The sequence below is a fragment of the Lethenteron reissneri genome, chromosome 10 (genome assembly GCF_015708825.2).
Source record: "Lethenteron reissneri isolate LAM-NWPU_2019-01 chromosome 10, ASM1570882v1, whole genome shotgun sequence".
In the NCBI taxonomy this organism is placed as follows: Eukaryota; Metazoa; Chordata; class Hyperoartia; order Petromyzontiformes; family Petromyzontidae; genus Lethenteron; species Lethenteron reissneri.
Window position 1 is genome coordinate 14146289 of NC_083788.1, and position 26576 is coordinate 14172864.

General features: G+C 48.8%; 1 protein-coding gene across 1 annotated transcript; it reads right to left on the bottom strand.

Moving 5' to 3' along the window:
• Nucleotides 1-2852: 2852 nt before the first annotated feature.
• LOC133340985 (alpha-N-acetylgalactosaminide alpha-2,6-sialyltransferase 2-like) lies at nt 2853-26576 on the bottom strand. Its single transcript, XM_061549545.1, has 8 exons — nt 26359-26576; nt 17659-17827; nt 15644-15815; nt 14172-14310; nt 11220-11323; nt 9879-9962; nt 8370-8469; nt 2853-7095 (listed from the first exon to the last, which is right to left on the bottom strand). The coding sequence occupies exons 1-8, from the start codon at nt 26548-26550 to the stop codon at nt 6922-6924; spliced, it is 1134 nt and encodes a 377-aa protein (XP_061405529.1). The 5' UTR covers nt 26551-26576; the 3' UTR covers nt 2853-6921.

The window sequence follows — 26576 nt, forward strand, 5'->3', positions numbered from 1 at the left end:
TACCCGATTTCGGGAACACCTCTGCCCAACGTCTCCCACTTCAGGTTGTGCCCCTCCCAAATCAGGTATCTCGGGGTGAATATTACTTCCAACCTAGCGGACCTCTTCAAACAGAACTCCCCCCCCCCCCCTTCTTCTGGAGATTGAGGCCTCCCTAGCCGTTTGGGACAATATCCCACTATCACTCCCCAATCAGGTCCACTTGGTCAAAATGATGACCCTTCCGAAGGCCCTCTACCATCTCAGGATGATTCCGACAGATACCTCAGACATTCTTAAGTAAGCTCCACTCCCTCGTATCCTGCTTTGTCTGGGGACACAAGGTGGCCAAGATCGACAACCATACATTAACTCAGGGGAATAAATGCGGCGGGCTGGCGCTACCTGATTTTGCGAAGTACTACTTATCGGGAGGCCTCCTTATGGTCAAGCATTGCCTCAACAAGAAGAGACGGCTCCTGAAAGAAGTGGGAAGAGGCATCATTATCCCCCTGGAGCCTTGAGGCAATAGTCCACTTGCACCCTAGAGATAAGCCCTCGGATTTCAAACCACTACCCTCAGTCAACACAACCCGTTGGACCCTGAGAAATAAACTGATCCATATCACCTTTGGCCTCCAGCGACTCTCCCCTATGTAGGATTATTGGGGGCAAGGGTGTCAGCTGGCCGGCTTGGAAAAGAGTGGGAATCAGGAGGGTGGGTGATCTCTCGTCTGACTAAAGGGGGATGGACACTCTCCAAAAACATTAGAAAGCGATGACATCCCTAACAGCGATTTTTTTTTCAAATTTCTCCAGATCAGGGATTCTATTAACAAGGCAAGGGGTGTTGACCTCCAAAAGATCCCCTCCCCGATATGGGTATGGCTGACGGAGGAGAGGACATACCAACTCCTACTCCTGGGCCATACCGAGGTGAGACCAAAGACTAGGGCACTTTGGGAGGGGACGCTGGGCCACCCAATCCCATCATAGTCTTGGAAACTAATTTGGCACAACCCCCGGCAAGGTCTAAGATCCCTCCCTCTCAGGACGATTCAATTTCAGTTCCTTCATGGCACATATCTCACTAACCAACGGAAGGCTAAATTCTTCCAGACCATATCCCCAAACTGGTCGAGGTGCCCCCCTGGGCACCATCCAAACATACATTCACGCCTTCTGGGACCGTCCCGCCATCAGGACATTCTTTGATATAAAATAACTGATCTGTACAACGTGATGTCTGGCACTGAGATTACGATCTAGCATTGAATCATCCCTCCTGGTCCTTCAACCCCAAAGTATCACCAGGCACCACCACACCCTTCTCCAAGAATGTTACATTTCGGTTAGAAAGACCACCCTGAGCTCCTGGAAGAATCATGGGGCCACCTCATTCACCCTCTTGCATAACGCCCTATTGGCTCTAGCAGCTTTAGAACACCCGAGTCTGAAACCGAGGAATAGGGGAAGGGGAGTTCACCCAGATTTGGGGCCCCCTAGTGAATGCCACTCCAGAGACCAGGAGTTTACTTAATTGAACTTGAAATGAGCCTGACTCCACCCCCCTTTCCCCCTTCCCCGAAGAAAAGAGATTTGACGCATGTACCACATACCGCTATGGTCCTACACGTCTGCGTTGGTTGTCTGTCCGAGCTGCTTATCCCGCTATGCACCGCTCACCTGTCGAGGAAGATATACCCCCCCCCCCCCCCCCCCCGTGGTTGGATCAATGAAAATAATGTACAAAAAAAATAACCAAGTTGCCCATCAATATAGCTAGTGTGCATCTGTTTCGTGGACCCTACTGACATTACACGAATGGGAGTGCAAATGTAAAAGGTAAGAAACAGCTGAACATCGTCATGTTGTATCTGAGGGAAATATGGACACCAGCTGCCAAGGAGCACAATTTACAAGCTGCCTGTCAACGCTTACATTTTACTCATAGTTCTGAAGTATAATTTACTTTCTTGTGGCTGCCACTGCCCTGAGGCGCCAGTGGGTAACGCGTCGAGCCCCTCCGAGGCCACGGCCCATACACACAGTGCGAAGGAGCGGCTCCACCCCTATTGTTCAGGCCACCAACCACCAAACTATGTCAATGACAAAAGAAAACACTCCCTAAGCCGACTCAAATGTCATCCGGAAAAACGAGGTTTGCGCAATCCACTCGGACACCGTGGTGGCTGTGAATAGTCAGCTGGCGAGCGCAGCCACCCCAGCTACAGAATCAGTGTTGGGTGACAGCACGGCTACTGCAGCATAATATGGAAAAACAAGAGGAAAGTAAATCCGGGAGCTCAGTGGCAAAAAAAAGACTGATGGGATACTGCAATACACTGTATTAGAACATTACACCAATAATGGAAGCCAGAAATGTATGTATGTATAACTTTCGCACCGTTACGTAGCCAACCGTGCTAATCGGAGGTGCGGGGAAGGGCAAATTAAACACAAAAGGCTGTTCTAAAGAAATTCGTTTTCAATTAGAGAAGCTGCTACATTAGAGTCAAGCCAAAGTGAGTTCCTGTCGGCCCTGATGTGCGATGACACGGTCAGGAGGAGGCGGTAGCCTTCTCGCAGTGGCCCACCTGCTACGGTGTTTTCGTGTTACCTTTAAAACACACAATAGCGTCATCTTAAAAAAAATGGACGTCGTTAATCCGGATCGAGGGATGCATTGCTAGGACAGCAGCCGGAGGATATCGAGCAGCAGCCGTGGTGTCGGGAGGAGGTAAATCGTTGCCAAGGTGTGGGAGTGGCGTCCAACCGCCTTGGTCACCGGTGACATCTGGACCCTGACGCTTCCCAATGATGGACGTGGAGAAAATTCAAGCCTCGACAATTCTTTATATACAAGTAAAATAAACTTTATTTTTTTGTTAAATTTAACCCATTAATAATTGTACAATATTTACACATGATAACTACTTAAATCATTTTATCTAAAATGTTTACGTACGATTCAGTTTAAGACGACACATTTTCTATTCGTGGGATTCTCCGGAAACTGTCAACATTTGCGACAGACTTGACTGTCCACGTGAAAAACCCACACCGGACATTTTCCCACAGGAAGTAAATTTTTCCAGGTGTAAAATGCGCAGCATCACCACCGCCGCCGCCAAATCACCATGGCCTTCATCAAACACCACCATCGTGTGATACAAACACGACCTCGGATTTGCTCCATCTACTCAGCGTATACATCAGTTTGCATACAAATGAGCGCCATGACTTGGTGAAGTGCTATCAGAATCAGGGTTGGTGTCGCACCGTCCTTCATTCCTCATTAGTGTACCACACAATTAGGCAACTGCGTTTCACAAGCCCAGGCAAGTGGGGAAGATGAAGGCTGAAAAATAGTCCAGAGGCGGCTCACACTCCACACTACTGCAACGAGTGCTGGTGCATAAAGAGGTGAACGACTCGTCAATCCACTACTAGATGAAGCCCCCCCCCCCCCCCTCCACATCGTATTTGTTTGAGCTGCATGGAAAGCAGAAGCAATTGCACAACGCGCCGTTTGTTGGAATGCCTGTGGCAATGAAAGTTAAGTGGGGGGGCTTAGAACATCACTGGTTCAGTATTTACAAACCTGTCCTTATCGCTTGCCAGTTTCCAACTGTTATCTACTACAGTACACCATCAAAGAGAACATGTACAGAACCACTTTCACAATGTGGATACGCCGTCGATAAGCAATTCAAACGTACAGTACTTAAAAATACAAAACAATGACCGGCACTGAAAGCTCGTGAACCACGATGCAACGGCAATCCAGAAATCTTTCAGTGTCATGCCATTTTCAATTCGTATTTTATTTATATTCTGGGGTCTTTCGGTAAAGTCACGTAGATAGGTTCAAAGAAAAGAACAAAATGACGAAAACAGATTTTATTTGTACTGTATTTTTCTAACCACAATTCATGTACACCTTAATGAGCATGTAACAATTCACCACTTCCCTCAAGTTCATGATTCAATCCAAAGTTTCTCATTTACAAAACTCATCGTATGCGTCACCATGCTACCCACAACTCCGATTGTCCGTGGAAACTCTGGGACGTGCAATCTTCTAAATCGGCAGCGCTATTCTTCCACGTATCCACGATTTACACCCCAAGGCTCACTGTGGAACCCCTTCCCATTATGCGCGCATTTTATGTTTGTGCACTTGAGTCGTGTGGAAAATTCCGCAAATATCCACAAATCATTTTCCTCCGGGGATTTTTTTTTGTAAATTCGTGGATAACAGGATCTGCAATATTACTCCCCAATTACTGTGAGATTTGCTCATAATGTACACACACAACACTACTGTGCAGGAGAATTGATACGTTTACACTTGTACGTGTGATAAACTTGTTTCACCAAACGTAGCCAACCGTGCTAATCGGAGGTGCGTGGATGAATCATTACACGTCGAGTAATTACCCAAGACAGCGGCAGAGTAAATCGATTGTTTGCTTCTCCGAAAGTCATAACGGGTTGTACGAGAACGGTGTAAACCCATGAGACACAGTGGGTTTAGTGCACCCTTGCTTATGCAATTTACAGCACTGACATATTAAAATATTTGAAATTCCAGGACCATCAACAGAAAACGGTCTTTTGGTTTTCTGGAAAGGCTCATGAACGCATGCATTAAAATACAGCATTCTGTAAACATTCCTTTTGGAATAACATCAGTTAACAAAGCAAAAACATCTGACATTAAGATTGTCTACAGCTGTGGTTCATTTGAACGACTCTACTCTGTTGGACAATGTTAATATCAATTCACCAATCGCCTTCTATCCTTAACAAAACGGTCGATTCTGACGTTAAAAAAAGCACCGAAAAAACTCGACATCAGTCTCGATACACACGGTGTTGTACCCCGCTGCGAGCCGTTTTAACGATCAGGACAAACACCTCGTGAATGTTTCATTGTCATGCATTATTTCACCCTCCTTTGCACTAATGCCATTCATTTATCATTTAAACTCACTCGGAGGCTTCTATAACAATGCACTATGGGTGTGCCCTACCCCACCCAGTCATTCAATTGCCTCGTCACAGTGCAGGGGGCCGAAGCAAGAATCAACGCTTCGTCCAAGTTGACTGGTTTGTGCAATTCTGTTTGCTCCATTACCCGAAATGTAACATTCGCTTGGATGCAATTTCCACAAATGTTACACGTGTAATAACTCTTATAATCGATTAATGCACAGTGAACTTAACAAACGACTTTCATTGGTTAATCGACGCTTCCATCGGCATTCCAGCCAATCGCAGCTCGCCAACAAACGAGCCAACATTGTTGAAGGACCTCAATTTGGCATGCGCCGCGCAACAACGCCCAGTCCCTCTAAATACATTCAGATCACAACAACACAGAACCTTGCTTCTAAATTCAACATTTTAAAGGAGCACGAAGAGACCAACATTTTTATAAAAAAAAAACACGTTTGAATTCAGCAGGTACACACACACATCAAGTCACTGCTTTGACCAGCCAAGAACCCGACACATTACTGGAATTTCACCCCATGTCTTAACAGTACACGATGTCACATTTATACAGCCACTCGCACACATCTTATACCCTGTAAAACCAATACAAGCACGCGCAACATAACGTGAATAACACAACTCCTTATCCGTTAACCTATTACCCATTATCCGCTGCCATCCCGCAAATATTCCCAACGTTATTAGATGCTTCCAATTACCCGCGATGTTCTAAAACGCGCGGAGTCACGTGCGAATGTACTCTCATTCTCCACGACATTTTCTCCGCAGACAAGTGGCGGTACCGCTGTCTGTGGAGAGCGCCACAGGGGGATGAGGAGAGCACCCGCGACACTGGACCGCTGCGTTGCCATGCACACCGGTTTAATAATCATGTCAACATTACAAAAGTGTAATTATACAGTCCTTTGAACGAGCATAGGCTGTACTAGATTTTCCACTCAGGTGGTGGTGGAGGTGTTCAGTGGTTGGTGTGACACATATATGGCTCTCAGTGCTCCAAAGGGCCGCAAAGCTGGCAGCGATTTCAATGTATACAAAATTAAATATTTGATTTATAGAACAGTGATTTTATAGTACAGTAGTATCAAAAACCGAACCCTTGTCCGGCCATGTCTCTCCTAATCAGAAAATTATACAAATTCTGCGAAGTATGGTACAGTGCCTTGGCGATTGGTGCGACAAACACTTCGATCCACTCAACTTACTCCAAATTTTAAACGGCAAATGTCATTTTCACTGCATACAAAATCTGCTCGCCATAATGACTACAGCCGGATATAAGGCCACTTAAGATAATTATTTCCTCAAACGGGAACTGGTAAATAATGAATGGGTAAAACATTATTCAGCATCAATGCCACTCGGTATCAGATGGGTCACCAATGCTAGACTTTCACAGTGACTAGTTACTGGGGGTATACACTCGACAATTTATCCATTACATTTTTACTTGCTTTACTACATCATAACCAGAAGCTCGCAAGAGCGCATTAGAGGCTTACGTTACGGTATGACCTCTATCATAAAACCGTATTGTTACAAGTCGTCTGGAAGGCCGATATATACACAAATAAAAAATATGTTGTGTGTTCAGATAGGGAACAGAAGCTGACCTATTTAATGTACCGTTTACCCACAATGCTCCACTACAGCACTGCATGAGGTTTCACACAACATTGTGATGGATCGTGTCAAGTGGATACTGTGGGACACCGCCGTTTTGCAACTCACCACGTGTCTGTGTGATGGGTGGGTGCTATGTACTTTTTTTATTTTCTCCACAGTAAATAAAAAACAATATATGAAGTGAGGTATTCCACAGGAACAAGTGTGACCATTGCTTTGGATAGAGAATGGGGATCTACAGTTCATGGCACAGCGGCAGCATGCCAAACCAACACCAATCCATCGCTGAACCTAGACCATTTTCCGCCGGTAAAGCTTCATGATGTCCAGGTCATTTAGCTTTTTCCATAATTTCTTCTCGAGGGATAGATCGTGGTTGACATAAAAGACAAGCTTCTGTTTTTTGTCAAAATAATGGTCTGGAAATTTCCTGAAGTTGCTGGTAATGAAGCCATATGCAGAGACCTGCAACAAACAGAAAGTAATCAGTTAATGCCCTCTGTCAATGCCCTGCTTGGATGAAGGCCTCCCCATGCCGTGTCACTCTTGGGAATTGTATCACCATACTTCACCAATACTGGTCAGTTCGGATTGCTCCTTTGGGGTGCTACGCAGGACTAGTTCAGATAGCACTCATCACTGATGTTAGCCGTGTTCCAGAATCAAACACAGGTTGTTGGGTTTACACAAGAGTGCCCCTAACCACCATCACTCACCCCAGTAATTAATACTGTTAATTCCTATTGTTTAATTAATGTTGGTGGAGGGTCTAAAAAAAACATTTGGCCAGATCTTTTTGTGGCCGAGGCCAATAAACATTTGTGCATCTCCATACAGTTTAACAGAAAATACGGACATTTAAAAAATCATATTTACAAATTTGCAAGTGCTCCTGTTGTGATGGGATCCATGCCCGTGGCCTTGTCAGGGTATAACGCACAGCCCACATCACAATCCTCCCTCACATCAGCGCTCCTCTAGTTGCTTAACAAGGCACAGCATTCTGCACCTGGAACTAATGCCATCTTTTGGCTTATTAACGGTCAAAAAAGTCTCACACAGGTTCAACGAATCCCGGGATAACCAGTTGCCAAGGGTGAAGTCTCGGACACACACAGCTCGGTAGCTCACCACTAGCACCCCTGCGGGACAACCTTATCTGTAAGTGGCTTTGGGCAGGACACAGTACGAACAGGGATGATGAACGGTAGTCAACTCATCGCATCACCCACAGGCTATCCACAGGTTATGGGCATCATACCTGGACTCCCCTCATTTGAAACTTTCTCTCGAGCAATGGTCATCCTATTATCTGCCGTTATCACGATTTTACCCCCGTGGATAAGTGGAGTGAAAATGGTGGATAATAGGATCCATCATACGGGTCCACCATATGGGTCCACCATATGAGTCCTCCATGTCGCTGTGCATAAGAAAAGTGCTGCTGAAGTTCTGTGACATCACTTTTCCGGCTGTTCCCCGACACATGGTGATGTACTGCGTGATGCAGGGTTCTCCAAGGACATTCGGATATGATTACGATTGCGCACTTAGAACATAGTTGGGATAAAGCAACGAGATTTAAAAAAAATACCACAAAGACTCAACATGCTATCTCATCTGGTACAACTGGCATTCCCTCTGGAATCCTCAACTCCCTCTTGTTCATAAATAAAGCCGCTGTCATCCATCCATGGCTCCGCCTCCCAAGTCTCTTTTGAACATGTATCCAGGATTACCTCGTCACACGTGTGCAGAGCGGTTAGCAGAGCTATGGCGCCTGTGCTGGGCCTGTAGAGGTTTCTGAAGTCCGTTTGAAGGATCCCCGAAGGCAGGAAACTGAAATAAATAAAACAAGGAGATGAATTCGTGTTGAACAAACTATTCTTGTGCCTCGTGCTAGATGAGACAAATTAAATGCACAACCAATTGAATTACGTGATGGTGTTTTTGAGCAGACATTGTTGACCAGGCTGAAGCCAGCATCTGACTGCACTTGAGACTTTTTTTTTAAATCAAAGGCAACCATCTGTATTCGAATCCAGGCCCCTCAGCGTTGCCAGCTCAGCACACAGACCTCCGCGATCTCCGGCCACCTCTCGGTGCTCGAGTGGCCTGGCTCCTTTTGTTTTTGTTACCGATCTGTTCTTTTTGTCAGCTCAGCTGTACACAGCGAAGGCTCACACCCTTGACATGGAGAACGTGGAGAGATCCACTTCAATGGCCAACAAGGGCACTCTGCGGCCCCAACGCCGGAGTTGAGAGCCAATTATCCATCTGGATTACGCACGGGTGACGTACGCTGGGCACTAGACAGAGACCATGTTTTCACTCCGTACCACGCTTGGAATTCCTGGCTCACAGTTTCTAGAGATAGTTTTAACCTCTCATTCTTCCAAATATGTCCCTTTGTGTGTGATGCTTTACATATGACCATTTTTTACTCGAATTTTTTTTCCCCATTTCAAACATTGGAAGGGAATAAAGTTGTGTTTGTGCGCGCACATGGAACAATAATGCAGTGCAGTGGTTAGCAGCGCACTCCTCTTTGAACCCAGCAACCCAAGTTCCCCCACAGCTAACATCAGGGGAGGAATATTATTACGCAAATCTCCACAGTGAAGAAATCCAATTCCACGAGTAAACGATGATTTCTCAGGAGGAGGATGACGACGTTCAGGACATGACACCTAAGGAAGGAACCATTGCCCCCTTCACAGTAGGAGAAACAGGAAAGCTCCTGGATCAGGCGAAATAACTATGGGCATCATCAATGTAGAGGGATCAGAAATAAAATGTGCGGACCTATTTACTAAGCAGTTAGACAGAAGTGAATGACCTCAATCACATGGAAAATCACGCCTAAAATTGCAATTAATTTCAAAAACAGAGAAAAAACTGATTTGAGGAGTCAGACTCCTCAGACTAGAATCACACGTGGGTGAATCACTGACAAAAGGTCTTGGGGAACAACATTACGGACGTTTGAGAACCCAAACAACCGCATGAGTAAGTGCGAGCTCGGGGGAAGCCTCTTCCATCATTGGCCACACAGCCCTGAACCAACACCTATAAGAGGCTAATGGACATCATTTGGCCTGACTGTCTTGCCACGTATCAAACTAAGAAGAGCTATCTCGTTCTGATGCTCGTGTCGGCTGCTCGACTGCTCTGCCTGCAGGTTGCTCTTTTGAGGTCTCCAGGCTGCTGCCTCGACCTCGTTCCGTGTGCCAGCAGAGTGAACTTACTTGTTTTTCAAATACCGTAGAAAATCCGGATGAAGCATTTTAATCTTCTTTGCAACATTCTCTTTTCCAAAGTATTTCCAAGGCCTGAAAGCAAAAAAAAAAGATGCATTTGCTGACAAAATTCACATTTTTCCAAATGTTGTTTAGGATATACAGCACTCGATACACACACAAGGTATGCAGTTCTGTTAATGTTATCATCGGTAATGGACTGCAGCAGCGCATATATATACATACTTGAGATGAGTTTGAGATTTTCATATTTAGGATTTTTGGGGACAAATACAAATAAATCATGGGACCTCCTTTGCCAGGACCAAAATATGAGAATCGGTAAAAAAAAAAAACTCTTCTCAAATACAGATAAGTTATTAGATGTTCAGGTCGTTTATTTTAGAGTAATTTGACGTGTCTTTGTGCTAACAAAGGTGGTGTCACCCAGCACCACGCGACTCCACTGTTGGCAATGTGCAGTCAGCCCCCACTCTAAACCTCCCTCGGTCACGCGTGTGCATTTGGGCATATAGACATGGACACACAAACACATGCGGAGACACACACAGAGATGCAGAGATAGAGAGCCGCACACACAGAGACACAGGCACTAAAACACAAAGACACGAACACACACAAGAACATTGAGACAGACACAGAATATTTATTCTGGAGGAATCCGATGAGCTATGAAGGTAGTTTTCCCAGATGTCCATAAGGGATGAGTCAGAACGTTAAAACAACAAACAATACAAAAACACAGGAGCACAAAGTATAGTAAAGGAAAACAAATCACTTTAAAAAATATATACAAATAAAAACACTATTTTTTTATCTTACCATATAAAGCCCACGGAGCTATTAACTTATGTTTCAGAAGTGACCTGGCCACAAATGAAAGCTCAACAAAGTGACTTACCATGTGGAAATCTATACCAGCACACACAAGCACAAAAACACACACGCAGAGCGACACGGAGACACGGACAAAGACACGTAAACACCCACAAACACGCTCAGGTTGTTGCGTAAATCCTTGTCACAGATTTTGGCACCACTCGATATCCTTGCACTCAGTAAGTACCTTGATTTTTCCCGCACTGTACGTACGTTAAGAAAGAAGTTCAACATACGTACATACAGCCGTGCTAATCGAAGGTACGATTATCACGGCGAGGTTAGTATAAACAGGTTTGTAAATGCATTCTCAGCTACAATGCATTCCCACTCAACCCACCCACTGTGATTAGTCATGCGCAGAAATCGAACTCGGGTCACCGGGTTCAGAGCAGTGCAGCACTGCGCCACCACTCCCCACCACACACACACATCCCAGCCATCGCTTACCGGTCATTCTTGTCTTCCCCTTTGTGGACGAGGATTCCCCTCGCTGCAGCAGTCACCATGTAGTAGTCCTGGTAGCCGCAAGGGATGAAGATGTAGCGCGTCTCCTGCGAGGCACAGCGTAAGGAAGGACATGAACACTCGTGCCACACAGCGACAAACCGCCTGGGTTCGATCCCCGACCCGGGAACCTTTCTACATGGACTTTGTACGGTCAACCCCTGTTCTGTATGGGTTTCCCCCCATAGCTTGAAACACAGACGGTGCGCAACTGCTGTTGGCCCAATCATCCCAATGCTGAAAATGTTACCTGCAAATTATTAAACTGGAATCGCACACACCAGAAACATCGCAACCTATTGCGGAAATTTGACAGGACCCTCCTGCAATAATCTTGAGGCTTTCCTGGGTAAAATTTTACTTTTTTTTTGTTTAATATCGTTCACTTTCTTTTGGACCCCCCCCCCCCCCATGCCCCACTCCGCTCGCATTTCTCCTTGTACACCCACAAGCCACATTTTGAAAAAATATTTTTGTTTAAATATTTTTACTACAACTTAAAAGTTCTTACTTTATCTAAGCCACGTAAAGGTAAAGGTGCAGCCCTGCAATAACTCGTTCACTCAACTGCTGGCGGAAGGGTCTCGATGAAGGAGAGCAACAAGAGAACCCTTCTCCAGGGTATTTGGCCTACTCTTCCATGCTGGCCAGACGTTATGGAAGAGGCGGGAATACCCCCACTGTACATCACCACACACGACCTGTCCCACGGACTAACTGTGGTGAACCCATTCGAACTGCTGGGTGGACAGGGTGGGAGGTTGTTCCAACTACGCTGCCAGGAGACCGAACTGGCGACCTCTGGATTATAATGTTCCGAGTTACGCATGCAAACCTGTCCATGACATCCATAAATGAAACCAGACGATACAACCAAAGCGACGAAAACATTCACTCCGTAGCGGGGAAGTGACAATAAGCAAGGCACGCTGCTTATCGTTTCAGGCTTTAAGCAACTTAATTTGTCCACTGGATCCAAGTGGAGCATGTTATCGTGGATGATTGTGTGGCTACTTTTCCATTAACAAAATGCCGGTTTGCGCACAGAAGAAGATAAAACAGCCACGTAAGATTCACAATGCTGCAGGTGTGTTTGTTTTTTCTCCACAGATTTGACAAACGCACAGGTATCACAGGTATGTGATATCTGGGAGCAGTCACAATCATACCTGCGTATGTTTCCAAGTTGCGACGCTGACGGTCGTCACTCGGCACATTGTTTATGTTATCAGTGTATAAATGGTTTTCATTTATTGATCTTGATCATAATAAGTTATCTTGAGCACCACTTTGCAGCCTTCATTACCAAGACCTCTCATTTCCATTTGTTATTAATCCTACATCATCAATCGATGTTCGATGGTCAATCTATCCCTTTGTTTCACAAATCCCATTTTGGGAAAACACCTGCTAACGCCGCGGAGAAAAGCTCTGGCGAAAGCGCGTCTCTTCGTCCGATCCGCTAATGCCTTGACGGACTCCCAGCAGCCTTTTCTCATGATGCACCACTGGAAGCTGAGCAGAGTCACAGATGGAATGCATGGGAAAAGAGGAATGTGAGAGGGAAGGGAGAAGATAAAGAATTGAGAAGAAGAGAAAAAGGTTGTTAAAGGGAGGGATAATCGGGAACAAGGGGTCAGGAGAGGTGAGGGAGGAGGAGGCTACATCAGGCCCGTGAGGTTGCTGCTGCTGCTGCTGCATGGAGAGGCAGCGTCTGTCCTCACAGGGGGCGGTGGGGAGGGGCTCAGAGTGGCGGTGGCCACACCAGTCACGATTCAGAGATAGAGATGTGAAGGCATTTTGACGGTGAAAACGGATACAGTCGTCCAAATGCTCATAACCGAGGACCAAAATAAAACATTGACAATTAAAAAAAGTTAGATAAATAAAATAGCTACATTGATGGGGGAAAATATATATGGCTGTCGATGAAATACTTTATATTTGGCGTTGGTTGCGATTCACGCCAGAATTGGGCGGGTCACATGTTGCTTCTATAGATTACAGAATGCACCAACCACATGATGTGTGCACTGCAAGTCAACCACAAACATGCACAGGCCGTGGGACAAAGAGAGAAGAGCAGCGTAGCGCTTCTAAGGCCTGGACACTGGTGGGAGAGAAAGCGGCTCACAATCGAAAGGTCGCAAGGTCAAGAGCTGGTTGGAAGCTAACTCAGCCCATCATCCCTCGGGGGTCAATAACATAAGTGCCACTTTGTGGGGAAGAATAGACTCGTCCCTGCCATAGGAATTAGTAGTTTCCACCACTGGCTCACGGCGGTAAACAGGACATGCACACCCCCTTAGCGTTAATCTGAGCAGGAAGTGACCTTGACTTGAACAGTAAATACGAGTAGCCGCTGAAAAGTGCAGTAGCAAATTAAATGTTCTCTAAGAATATTAGAAAAATCCTATTATCTGTATGCAGTTATCTATAGAATCATCTGTACTTTACACAATTATGTATATAAATGAACATACAAATATACAAATTCTGAAGCCCCAATGTTATAATTAGCATAAGGCCTAGGTTTTTACAGAGCCAACATGAAACACACATACAATACGTGACACGTATAAATGAAATAGTAATAATAATTCTAAAAATGCAATTGTTTCTTCATGCTGGAACGGCACTTCAGAGTGCTTTCCACACAATCAGCGACTTACACGACATCTCATCTTAACACATTTAAAAGGGCACTCCGAGTGACAGCCGCCCCTGTGTGGCACAAGGAAACTCGGAACCTGGCCTGCAAGGAGCGAGCGACAATTGCCGCTACGTGCGATCGCAAATCGAGTAGTTTAGACGCATAGAATGCATAGGCGCTGTGGTGCATACGCTGTTACAATTCAACGTCACCGATCGCGACCATGACAATGGGTTTGTTACCGGGGACCACGAAGGATGCTCAAAGCCAAACTCCTGGTAGGCGAGCCGCGAGTTCTTCATCGTGTTTGTGGAGAAAAAGTAGAACGAAGTTCTCGTGCCAACGTCACTCTCAAATCCGTCGGTGATGGCTCCGTTCATCCTGCAACGAGGAAGGAAGATAATCATGCACACGCATGGATTGCGTAACACTGCCATCAAGCAGGGTGGCAGCAAAGTGGTCTTAACAGCCATGTGCCTCACGGCAAGAAGAGCCTGGGTTCAATTCCTGACTCGGGCACCTTTCTGTGCGGGGTTTGTACGATTCTCCCCCTGTTCTGCACGGGATTCCTCTGTATGCTCTGGTTTCCTCCCAAAGCTAAACACACACGAGGAATGAGGACTCAAATAAAGGGTCCAAAATGACACATGCATCCTCCTCAACAAGAGGGTCTGAAATGACAACATGTACACTACCGAAATGCAGCGGTAAAGATTATTGTGAACGGGCACTTAGTTTTAAAGTTCATGAAAAGAGGCACTTTGTCATAAATTGTTAAGAATCTGAAAGCCTTTTGGCGCACACTTCCAAACAAGAGCCCAGAGCAATGCCCATACCAGGGTGACAACGCCACGTGTTGCACAAGATTTATAATGCCAACTATTTTCAGCAATAAAGTCATATCAATACTTCTGACAAATACTGATGAGAAGCTATAGGTCATCTTTTCAACCCAAGTAGCTGAAACAAGTCTGTAGTTTTAGACATTCCTGAACATAAATGACCACGAATTTCATTGTGCCTGGCCTGTGTAGATGATTCAAAAGCATTCAAATCGGTAGAAATCGATTAAGTTTACAGAGCTCTCGCAAAACCCTCTTTGGTTTTCTTTTCGATGAAAACCATTCAGAGATATGGAACGGCCAGACTGAGATTGCAAGAAAAGAGTTCAAAAAGACACCGTTAGACAAGGTGCTGGCATCAGAGCTACGGCGAAGGAGGAGCACGTTCACTTGGCGCGTGTTGCTGGCTTTGAGATGGGTACAGAAAGATGGACACTGCTGTATGCAAGTGCATATGTAGAACTTCTTTCGCACCATACATAGCCATTTGTGCTATTTGGAGGTGCGGGGGAAGGACAAGAAACTAAACACAAAAAGCAGCTCTAAAGAAATGAGCTTTCAATATACATTTTAAAGTGCATAGCTCCAATGCCTTCCTAATATAGGAAGGAAGAGCATTCCAGATGGCCGCAGAAGCACATCTGAAAGCGCGCGATGCGGCGACCGTCGATGGTTGCCGAAAAGCCGCTGTGATGATGAGCAGAGTCCGCGCGATGATTTATGTTTCTTGACGAGATCAGTGAGGTATTGCGGTTCATTCGTAGCAAGCACTTTGTGTGTGTAATGAGAGCGGCCCGATAACGCATTTGTTCGGCAACCAGAAGCCAATGCAGCCCGGCGAGCACCGGACGAACACGGTCCGCGGCCCTTACCTGAACACGTAGTCGTGAGCATCGATTTCCTTCCCCATGCCGGCCCCGCGGAGGATTCCTCCGTTCCCCACGACAGCGCAGCGCACGCACCTCCCGCTCGCCTTCCCCATGCGGTCGTCGAAGAGCTCTCGGTTTTCCGGTGCGCCGAGGGATTCCATAGCATCCACCATGTCTGCACACACCAGGAAATGAGTCCAGTTTGAGTTTTATTTGGTCACACGGATGACCCCATTTAGGCAGTACCCCGGCTCTTTAACAAAGGGAAGGGCGTGGAGCGTGAGCAAGGCGGTGACAACAAAACGAAGACAAAAACTCTCGATAATGGAGATATTAGGTTCGGGGAACGAAGTTGTGCGTGGCATCTGTGTGCATTTAATTATAATCTTGATAAACAAAGATAAACAAAGAACGAAACTGTTTTTGCAGCAGACATTTGCATTGCAAATTCTGTGTTACGATGTCAGAAATTGCACAAGCCTAGGGTGGAACCACGAAAACACAACATCGTACATCACGACTCACTGGCCACAGAGACATCGAAAGATATGGGGAAAGGTCACATTTGTGACCATCTGTAGAAAATTATACAAATTATTCGGTGAAATAATGTTTAATAGACGACGTTTCAAGCAACGGCCATTCTAATGAGCGTATACATAGAGAGGCCGCAGAGAGTTGGTGGATAATAAGAGTTGCAGGCGTGTCTCGTCGCCTATTCGATAATATTCGTTTAAGGCCACAGCGTTTATTGACGAGCGAGTGCCGTGCCAGGTGGGTGGGCACATGGCAGAGCCGCGGGGGTTGGTCGGGGGCGGCCTTCATCCAGCAGTGGATTGATCCCAGCTCACGACAGTGAGTAACAATGTCAAAAAGCAGTTCGTGGTGATGATGCAGCTGAAAGTAAAATGTGAACAGGGTAAGCTACACCCTAGCTGCAGGGTAGAGTGCCTGTCCCAGCCATGCGAGTGTAATTGCGACTTGTATGTACACGTAATGACAACACTAAACACACAGCCACACACACTGGTGACCCCCCCCCCCCCCCCCCATTGCTGAAATGTCTCCACAAGGGTCAGAATAATGATGCAGTGAATCTCGATTCCAAACCCAGAAAATTTCAAATTGCTGCTCGCCTACTTTGGCCAAGGATACATTGTTTTTAGTTCAAGCAAATGATATGCAAATATTTCTTTCTTTTTTAAACAAAGCTTTTGAAGACAAGCTGAAAACATCGAGTGACCAGAAGTAAACAGCACTGTCAACGTTGTAGCAAACTGCAGCCAATTCCCATATTGACTTTATAGTAGTTTGTATGAATAATTGTTGCGATTAATAAGATCACAAAATCGTTACTAACAAATGTAACTCCCCATTTTACAGTGAGAAAAAAACACCACTTCTATAAAAAATAAAATGTCAATTCATTGCCGTGCTCTCCGTGCGTCTCGCATGAGTGAGCGTCGGGGATTTTCTCGGCGTGTCTCCAAACCACCTTCAACTCCCGTGGGCGGAGATCGGACGGTGCTTTCGCCACCGCAAACATAATGTTCCAGACCCACACTCCCAGGCCCAAATGTGCAAGCACTTGCCATAAACGGCGGCCACAGCTCTTAAATAATCTACTGCAGGCTGCTACAAGGAAAAACACCCCCCTCCCCCCTCCTCCCTCTTCCCCCTCTCCCACCGCCCCACCCCTCAGAGATGGCCGTAGCTTGACCGTCGCGCCGGATCGGCAGGCAACGCAGGTTGGCATCTCCTGGTTTGTCATCAATTCTTGGCCTCGCGAGTTCTTGCTCCCTCCTTTTGGGGCCAAAGGGTCTCTACTGGCAAGAACTCCCGAGAGCCCCTCTGCTCTTCAACACTGGCCACAGGTCTTGGGAGAGGTGGGAGCACCGACACTACACCCCACCGCACGCGGACCTGCAATTTGGTTGTCCTTCACAAGGTGCAAGTTTATTCCAAACCGTGCGCGGCCCTCGACAAATCCTACGCGTAAGCCGGACGGGCGGACGTACCGGTCCAGTTCATGCCTCTCCAGCCGTAGGGGAGGCGGTACTTGGTGAGTCTCTGCCACTCGTTGAAGTTGAGGTGGCTCTTCCACAGCAGCACAGGCAGGTCAAACTGGAACAGTCCACGCAACTCCGCGGTCGCCATCACCCTTTTGCGCAGGCTTTGTGGGCAGCTCTAAATCGCATCACCAGAGCATCGAATCGTTAGTCAAGTCGGCATCGGTTCCTTCCCCAACAGTTTGCCAGGCACAGGGACCCAAAAATCCCAAAACGTAATGTATCCAGCAACAAACAGCACCATCAAAGTTGTAATGGACAGGGTCAAACAATGTTTGTGGAGTTGAACAAAGTCGTAGGAGCCTGCGAAATGAGACGATGCGAGGAGAGAATTCCCAAGTGGAGCGGGGTGCGAGGGAAGAAGCATCAAGAGAAGCGAGGCACCCTGCGGTGTGAGTGGGTGGGTGAGCAAGTGTGTTGTGTCCTGCGGTGTGAGTGAGTGGGTGGGCAAGTGTGTTGTGTCCTGCGGTGTGAGTGAGTGGGTGAGCGAGTGTGTTGTGTCCTGCGGTATGAGTGAGTGGGTGGGCAAGTGTGTTGTGTCCTGCGGTGTGAGTGAGTGGGTGAGCGAGTGTGTTGTGTCCTGCGGTATGAGTGAGTGGGTGGGCAAGTGTGTTGTGTCCTGCGGTGTGAGTGAGTGGGTGAGCGAGTGTGTTGTGTCCTGCGGTATGAGTGAGTGGGTGGGCAAGTGTGTTGTGTCCTGCGGTGTGAGTGAGTGGGTGAGCGAGTGTGTTGTGTCCTGCGGTGTGAGTGGGTGGGTGGGCAAGTGTGTTGTGTCCTGCGGTGTGAGTGAGTGGGTGGGCAAGTGTGTTGTGTCCTGCGGTGTGAGTGAGTGGGTGGGCAAGTGTGTTGTGTCCTGCGGTGTGAGTGAGTGGGTGGGCAAGTGTGTTGTGTCCTGCGGTGTGAGTGAGTGGGTGAGCGAGTGTGTTGTGTCCTGCGGTATGAGTGAGTGGGTGGGCAAGTGTGTTGTGTCCTGCGGTGTGAGTGAGTGGGTGAGCAAGTGTGTTGTGTCCTGCGGTGTGAGTGAGTGGGTGGGCAAGTGTGTTGTGTCCTGCGGTGTGAGTGGGTGGGTGGGCAAGTGTGTTGTGTCCTGCGGTGTGAGTGAGTGGGTGAGCGAGTGTGTTGTGTCCTGCGGTGTGAGTGGGTGGGTGGGCAAGTGTGTTGTGTCCTGCGGTGTGAGTGGGTGGGTGGGCAAGTGTGTTGTGTCCTGCGGTGTGAGTGAGTGGGTGGGCAAGTGTGTTGTGTCCTGCGGTGTGAGTGAGTGGGTGAGCGAGTGTGTTGTGTCCTGCGGTGTGAGTGGGTGGGTGGGCAAGTGTGTTGTGTCCTGCGGTATGAGTGGGTGGGTGGGCAAGTGTGTTGTGTCCTGCGGTGTGAGTGGGTGGGTGGGCAAGTGTGTTGTGTCCTGCGGTGTGAGTGAGTGGGTGAGCGAGTGTGTTGTGTCCTGCGGTGTGAGTGAGTGGGTGGGCAAGTGTGTTGTGTCCTGCGGTGTGAGTGGGTGGGTGGGCAAGTGTGTTTGTGTCCTGCGGTATGAGTGAGTGGGTGAGCGAGTGTGTTGTGTCCTGCGGTATGAGTGAGTGGGTGGGCAAGTGTGTTGTGTCCTGCGGTGTGAGTGAGTGGGTGGGCAAGTGTGTTGTGTCCTGCGGTGTGAGTGGGTGGGTGAGCGAGTGTGTTGTGTCCTGCGGTATGAGTGAGTGGGTGGGCAAGTGTGTTGTGTCCTGCGGTGTGAGTGAGTGGGTGGGCAAGTGTGTTGTGTCCTGCGGTGTGAGTGAGTGGGTGAGCGAGTGTGTTGTGTCCTGCGGTATGAGCGAGTGGGTGAGCGAGTGTGTTGTGTCCTGCGGTGTGAGTGAGTGGGTGGGCGAGTGTGTTGTGTCCTGCGGTATGAGTGAGTGGGTGGGCAAGTGTGTTGTGTCCTGCGTTATGAGCGAGTGGGTGAGCGAGTGTGTTGTGTCCTGCGTTGTGAGTGAGTGAGTGGGCGAGTGTGTTGTGTCCTGCGGTGTGAGTGAGTGGGTGGGCAAGTGTGTTGTGTCCTGCGGTGTGAGTGAGTGGGTGAGCGAGTGTGTTGTGTCCTGCGGTGTGAGTGAGTGGGTGGGCAAGTGTGTTGTGTCCTGCGGTGTGAGTGAGTGGGTGAGCGAGTGTGTTGTGTCCTGCGGTGTGAGTGAGTGGGTGGGCAAGTGTGTTGTGTCCTGCGGTGTGAGTGGGTGGGTGAGCGACTGTGTTGTGTCCTGCGGTGTGAGTGAGTGGGTGAGCGAGTGTGTTGTGTCCTGCGGTATGAGTGAGTGGGTGGGCAAGTGTGTTGTGTCCTGCGGTGTGAGTGAGTGGGTGGGCAAGTGTGTTGTGTCCTGCGGTGCGAGTGGGTGGGTGGGCAAGTGTGTTGTGTCCTGCGGTATGAGTGAGTGGGTAGGCAAGTGTGTTGTGTCCTGCGGTGTGAGTGAGTGGGTGGGCAAGTGTGTTGTGTCCTGCGGTGTGAGTGGGTGGGTGAGCGACTGTGTTGTGTCCTGCGGTGTGAGTGAGTGGGTAGGCAAGTGTGTTGTGTCCTGCGGTGTGAGTGAGTGGGTGGGCAAGTGTGTTGTGTCCTGCGGTGTGAGTGGGTGGGTGAGCGACTGTGTTGTGTCCTGCGGTGTGAGTGAGTGGGTAGGCAAGTGTGTTGTGTCCTGCGGTGTGAGTGGGTGGGTGGGCAAGTGTGTTGTGTCCTGCGGTGTGAGTGAGTGGGTGGGCAAGTGTGTTGTGTCCTGCGGTGTGAGTGAGTGGGTGGGCAAGTGTGTTGTGTCCTGCGGTGTGAGTGAGTGGGTGGGCAAGTGTGTTGTGTCCTGCGGTGTGAGTGGGTGGGTGGGCAAGTGTGTTGTGTCCTGCGGTGTGAGTGAGTGGGTGGGCAAGTGTGTTGTGTCCTGCGGTGTGAGTGGGTGGGTGGGCAAGTGTGTGGTGTCCTGCGGTGTGAGTGAGTGGGTGGGCAAGTGTGTTGTGTCCTGCGGTGTGAGTGGGTGGGTGGGCAAGTGTGTTGTGTCCTGCGGTGTGAGTGAGTGGGTGGGCAAGTGTGTTGTGTCCTGCGGTGTGAGTGAGTGGGTGGGCAAGTGTGTTGTGTCCTGCGGTGTGAGTGAGTGGGTGGGCAGTGTGTTGTGTCCTGCGGTGTGAGTGGGTGGGTGGGCAAGTGTGTTGTGTCCTGCGGTGTGAGTGAGTGGGTGGGCGAGTGTGTTGTGTCCTGCGGTGTGAGTGGGTGGGTGGGCAAGTGTGTTGTGTCCTGCGGTGTGAGTGAGTGGGTGGGCGAGTGTGTTGTGTCCTGCGGTGTGAGTGGGTGGGTGGGCAAGTGTGTTGTGTCCTGCGGTGTGAGTGAGTGGGTGGGCAAGTGTGTTGTGTCCTGCGGTGTGAGTGGGTGGGTGGGCAAGTGTGTTGTGTCCTGCGGTGTGAGTGAGTGGGTGGGCGAGTGTGTTGTGTCCTGCGGTATGAGTGGGTGGGTGGGCAAGTGTGTTGTGTCCTGCGGTGTGAGTGAGTGGGTGGGCAAGTGTGTTGTGTCCTGCGGTGTGAGTGAGTGGGTGAGCGAGTGTGTTGTGTCCTGCGGTGTGAGTGGGTGGGTGAGCGAGTGTGTTGTGTCCTGCGGTATGAGTGAGTGGGTGGGCAAGTGTGTTGTGTCCTGCGGTGTGAGTGGGTGGGTGGGCAAGTGTGTTGTGTCCTGCGGTGTGAGTGAGTGGGTGGGCGAGTGTGTTGTGTCCTGCGGTGTGAGTGAGTGGGTGAGCGAGTGTGTTGTGTCCTGCGGTGTGAGTGGGTGGGTGAGCGAGTGTGTTGTGTCCTGCGGTATGAGTGAGTGGGTGGGCAAGTGTGTTGTGTCCTGCGGTGTGAGTGAGTGGGTGGGCAAGTGTGTTGTGTCCTGCGGTGTGAGTGGGTGGGTGAGCGAGTGTGTTGTGTCCTGCGGTGTGAGTGAGTGGGTGGGCAAGTGTGTTGTGTCCTGCGGTGTGAGTGGGTGGGTGGGCAAGTGTGTTGTGTCCTGCGGTGTGAGTGAGTGGGTGAGCGAGTGTGTTGTGTCCTGCGGTGTGAGTGGGTGGGTGGGCAAGTGTGTTGTGTCCTGCGGTGTGAGTGAGTGGGTGGGCAAGTGTGTTGTGTCCTGCGGTGTGAGTGGGTGGGTGGGCAAGTGTGTTGTGTCCTGCGGTGTGAGTGAGTGGGTGGGCAAGTGTGTTTGTGTCCTGCGGTGTGAGTGAGTGGGTGAGCGAGTGTGTTGTGTCCTGCGGTGTGAGTGGGTGGGTGGGCAAGTGTGTTGTGTCCTGCGGTGTGAGTGAGTGGGTGAGCGAGTGTGTTGTGTCCTGCGGTGTGAGTGGGTGGGTGGGCAAGTGTGTTGTGTCCTGTGCTATTAGGGAATGAGTGAGTGGGTAGGTGAGCGAGTGTGTTGTGTCCTGCGGTGTGGCGAGTGAGTGAGTGGGTGAGTGAGTGTGTTGTGCTCTGCGGTGTGGGGAGTTGAACACAGCATGGATAAGAGACAAAACGCAGTCTGGTCCTATCTTTGACTCTTCGTTTTCACGTTTGAACGTAATGCAAATGTGGTCAGGAGAAAAAAATGTAACCTTGGCTTTCTCTACCAAAATAAGCATCGTCTCCCAAACCGTAAACAGATCGTTTATGCTCCCATATTGGCTGTTCAATTACTGTGATATGGCTAAAAAACGATTATGCGACCGTGCTTTCTAAGACAACTCCAGTGTCTAACTGTGGATTGATGATGGTCTTAGATGGACCATTTACAAAACCCATCCCTGGTAGACTGCATCACCCGGCCACACTTGAATATCCCCAGCGACAATCATTGAGCCATGTTCAAATAGATATCAATCACAAACAGGTATGGTTGTCATCTACCCGAGTCATTAATTTTGCTGCCAAACCCATAAGACCTACGTGCCCCAACCCATTTACTGCCTCGAGGCAAAACTCAACGTCGGCGCAACAATTTATCGAATATTTTCACGACGAATGCAACTGTTCAAACTCGTGCCACAACCATTAATCGCCATCTGAGTACTCATTCGTGGATTTGCATCGCTCCGCATCGATTTGTTTCGCAGGGCTACGTGGCTACGCCCTCACCTGCACAGTGAACAAAAATGGATTCTCCACGCGTGCGGACGTGGCAAGGATGCGCGTGCGTGCACCGTAGCTCGGTTGCTCAACCGTACATAGTGCGTGGCGACGTCTCAATACAGAGACTGCAATCTCAATTCGACTTTAAAATCCTACAAAAACAAACGCAATGCGTCACTGTAAAATGACGGTGAAGGATTTCACTGTGGAAGCGACCATGTGCGACTGGATTTACATTAACAATCGCAAAATAAAACACCATTAAGTAATGCAGTGCCAGGAGACCTTTCTTCACAGCCTATTGTCCGTGACTTCCATCATCCAAAACGGCTGTCGGGTCCACGAACACTCCTATTATCCAGGACCCTATTTCTTGCGATTATCAGTGAAGCATGGATTTTCACGGATAAGGAGGTGCTGCATGGCAAATTCACCCCATTAACCACGGGGTTATTCGCGAATTTTTATCCCGCAATTAAGAGGAGTAAATCGTTGATAACCACGTGAATAACAGGATCCGTGGCACTGATCCCCCATATCACTGTGGACTTACACAGTACAGCAATCCTTCGCAACCGTGGACTTGCCAACCGTGAAATTCACCTACACATGGTTTATTATTACCTGTATACCAATTTACCAAACGCAACTTGCACATTTTGGATATCTGTGGACAAGCACGGGTCCGCAACACGCAATTATAAATTTCGCAGGGCCACGTTTCTCCACCGCATCGCCACATTATGACATTGAACATTTAAACTCGTAGGTTTTTTACAGCCGCTTGTAATGCTTGTGTGGTTTCCCGGGTTGGGCTATGTGTTCAGAACGTTTGCCCAACGTTGAAATGCACGAGTTAAAAATTCCTGCAATAGTGTGTAGCCAAAGCTTGACAAAATTTTGCTCAACAAGCAGCCCACCCAGAAAACCGGTTGAATGAATTGTGAACATTCTTGTATGCTGAACGTCTTTTGTAGCCAACTGTGCGAAGCAGAGGTACGGGGGAAGGACAACACACGAAACACATGAAGCAGTTCTAAAGCTCCAGTGACTTCCTAACAATCGGAAGGAAGAGCGATCCAGACAGCCGCAAAAGCGCATCTGATAGCGCGCGATGCGGTGACCATCTTTGTTCGATGGCTAGCCAAAAGCCGCTGCTGCGAGGGTGAGCGGTGATGGCGTGACGGCAACTTGTACACCACTCAAGAGAAACAACCCGACGAGCTGGAAGGGGGTCAGTTTAACGTCACCGCCACGCAATTTAATTAGCCGTCAGCATCCGAGGTGTTACGTTTCGCACCGACTCAAATGAGGGCAAGCGCCATGGAAACTAGAGGAGGCGTCAAAAGGTTGTCAAACGACACCCATTCTGGAAAATGAGATGCTTGCAAATAGCTATTATTGTTTTACATTGCCAAAGAGCGAGAACGATGACGAAGCTGTAACGCGTGTAACCATACGGTACGTACGACATATGTATGTTGCCTTCCTCCTACCATGCTGCGGCAACGGCATTGAGCGGAGCTCATTTCCTTTGGCAGCCAAAGCGACGCTGCGCTGATGCTGCCGACGACGACAACGCAAATAAAACGGTCCTCGCCGGACGGTGCGTGGCTGGCCGACCCCGTGAGCTGGCGAGCCGGGTTGCCTCCGGGTGCTCTGTGGGCAGCCAAGGTCAGAGGTCGCCCACTCGCTATTTGACCGAGAGGCGGGCGACGTTGACCGGGATCGTTTACAACGACATTGACGTCGCCTCGCGAGCTTTCGATGTTCAAACGACGCCGACCTCGACCGCCCCATCGGCCGATGCCAGGCCCGCTCTTTTTTTAGCTAAGGTCATCGTAGCCGGAAATCTAATTTCAAAACTAATTTCTTGAGAACTGCTTTTTGTTGTCCTTCCTCCACGCCTCCGATTAGCACGGTTGGCTATGTACGGTGCGAAAGAAGTTCCACGTACGTACATGCGCCCTCCTACGAATGGGAGTCCTGCTTCTGTGCCGGTTAACAGTGTTGAACGTGAATATCGCAGAGGGCCAAGTCAGACAGCCTCGTTAACAATGAACACGCAGGGCGAGCGCGTCCCGGTCCCGTCGGAGAGCCGCCGTTTCCGGATGCTTCACGCTCCCCATGGTGCGCTATCGACCCCGTGTTGGAGTGCCACTGTGGCCTTGAGTAACGCCACTTTACATTCATCGCACTCACGGCATGTCACCATGGGCTCGACTCGAACGTCAGGGCTCAAGCGAATCATTCTCGTTCGCACGTTGATCATAGATGGGCGGCCGCGGCTGTCGCAAGTCAACCAAACATTTTACTTCACGTGGACACTGCTTCATTTGCTTAAACTGATATTAGACTTGTTATTTTTAGGTGCGAAATATGCAGATATTTCATAACAATGTTCTTCTCAACATGAGGGTAATACCACGCAACTAGGAGTAAGTTGTTTATCGTACTGCAGTACCGGAGGTACCACACTAGCGTGTTAATAAACAAAGTACTCCGTTGTAAGTTGTTGGGGGTTTTTTTTTTTAAACAGTCGCTGAGCACAGATCTAAAGGCCCAAAACGTCAAGCGCCAGCAATATAGATCTATGAAAGTTGCAATGTATAATTGTTAAACATGTTAATTGAACCGAGAATTAAAAAGCTAAAATTATCAAATTATTATTTTATAAAACAATAATTAAAAAAATGTTCTATGTCTTTGCAAGGAGGTCACAATGTGCGTAGCAACCGACACGGGGCCCACCGCTGTAGCCCCCCCGGCAGCGAATTGGCGAGTCGCCGCTTGCACACAGCCCAAATGTGGGAACGAGCCCCTTAAACCAACAACACCGCAGTAAACAGCAGCAAATGAACATTTGCTTGAGGGGACAGAGCCCGGGTTACGTTTACATTTTGAGGCAAGTGGTTTATCGCCATCGTAAAATGTTGGGCGTTGCTTGTTTCCCGAAATATCCACCCCCGCACCATCTACGTTGAAGTCAATGCGCGTGCAATGATCAGTGCGATGTATGCCAAGTCAAACATAGCGTACGAGCCTACGGATCTCTGTGCGAGTTGCGTGCACTGCACCGAGGACTCACCAGCGCTGTGGGGCATCTCAGAGTTTTGTCAATTTTGGTCTTGAACAAAGACTGTGGGTAGGCAAGAATGTGTGTGCGTGTGCATTGAAGGTAAACTTGGCTCAATAAACCTCGCTGCGACTTGAAGGGGAAGGTGAAACTGGTCTTGCAACAAAGGTCACCAATGAGTGGAGCAGTTTTCAAGATAGAGCCCAAAGGTGGAATGACAAATATGCCCGACCACTCACTCGGAGCGAGTATTCTCCCCCCCTCCTCTGTCTCTGATCCATACCAGTTCCATCAACTCATGCAGAGTGGCAGCCGAAAATAATGTTTTGCTTATCCAATAAAACACGCAACGTTGACCCAACGTTCCAACTTCGTTGGCAACGTTGACCCAACGTTCCAACGTTGGGTCAACGTTGCCAAGGAAGTTGGAACCGTTGGCCCCAGGGCGCAACGTTCCACGTTTGCTGGTCAGGGCCCCCAGTGGGCCCGGCACCGCGTCCACTGGGCCCACTCACCGAGGGCGCCGCCTTGGCCTCGCGGTAGTAGTCGTTGTCGTTTCCGATTTTGATGCTTTCGTTGACGTTCTGCTGCAGCCATTCGTGCAGGCCTTCCTCCTCGTCGTCTCTGTAGTCGGTCTCCGTCGTCGTGACGATGTCCCCCGCTGCCGGGGCTGCGGTGCTGCCCACCTTGAGTTTTTGAAAGAGCATCTGAGCCCTTTTCCACAAAATGTCCT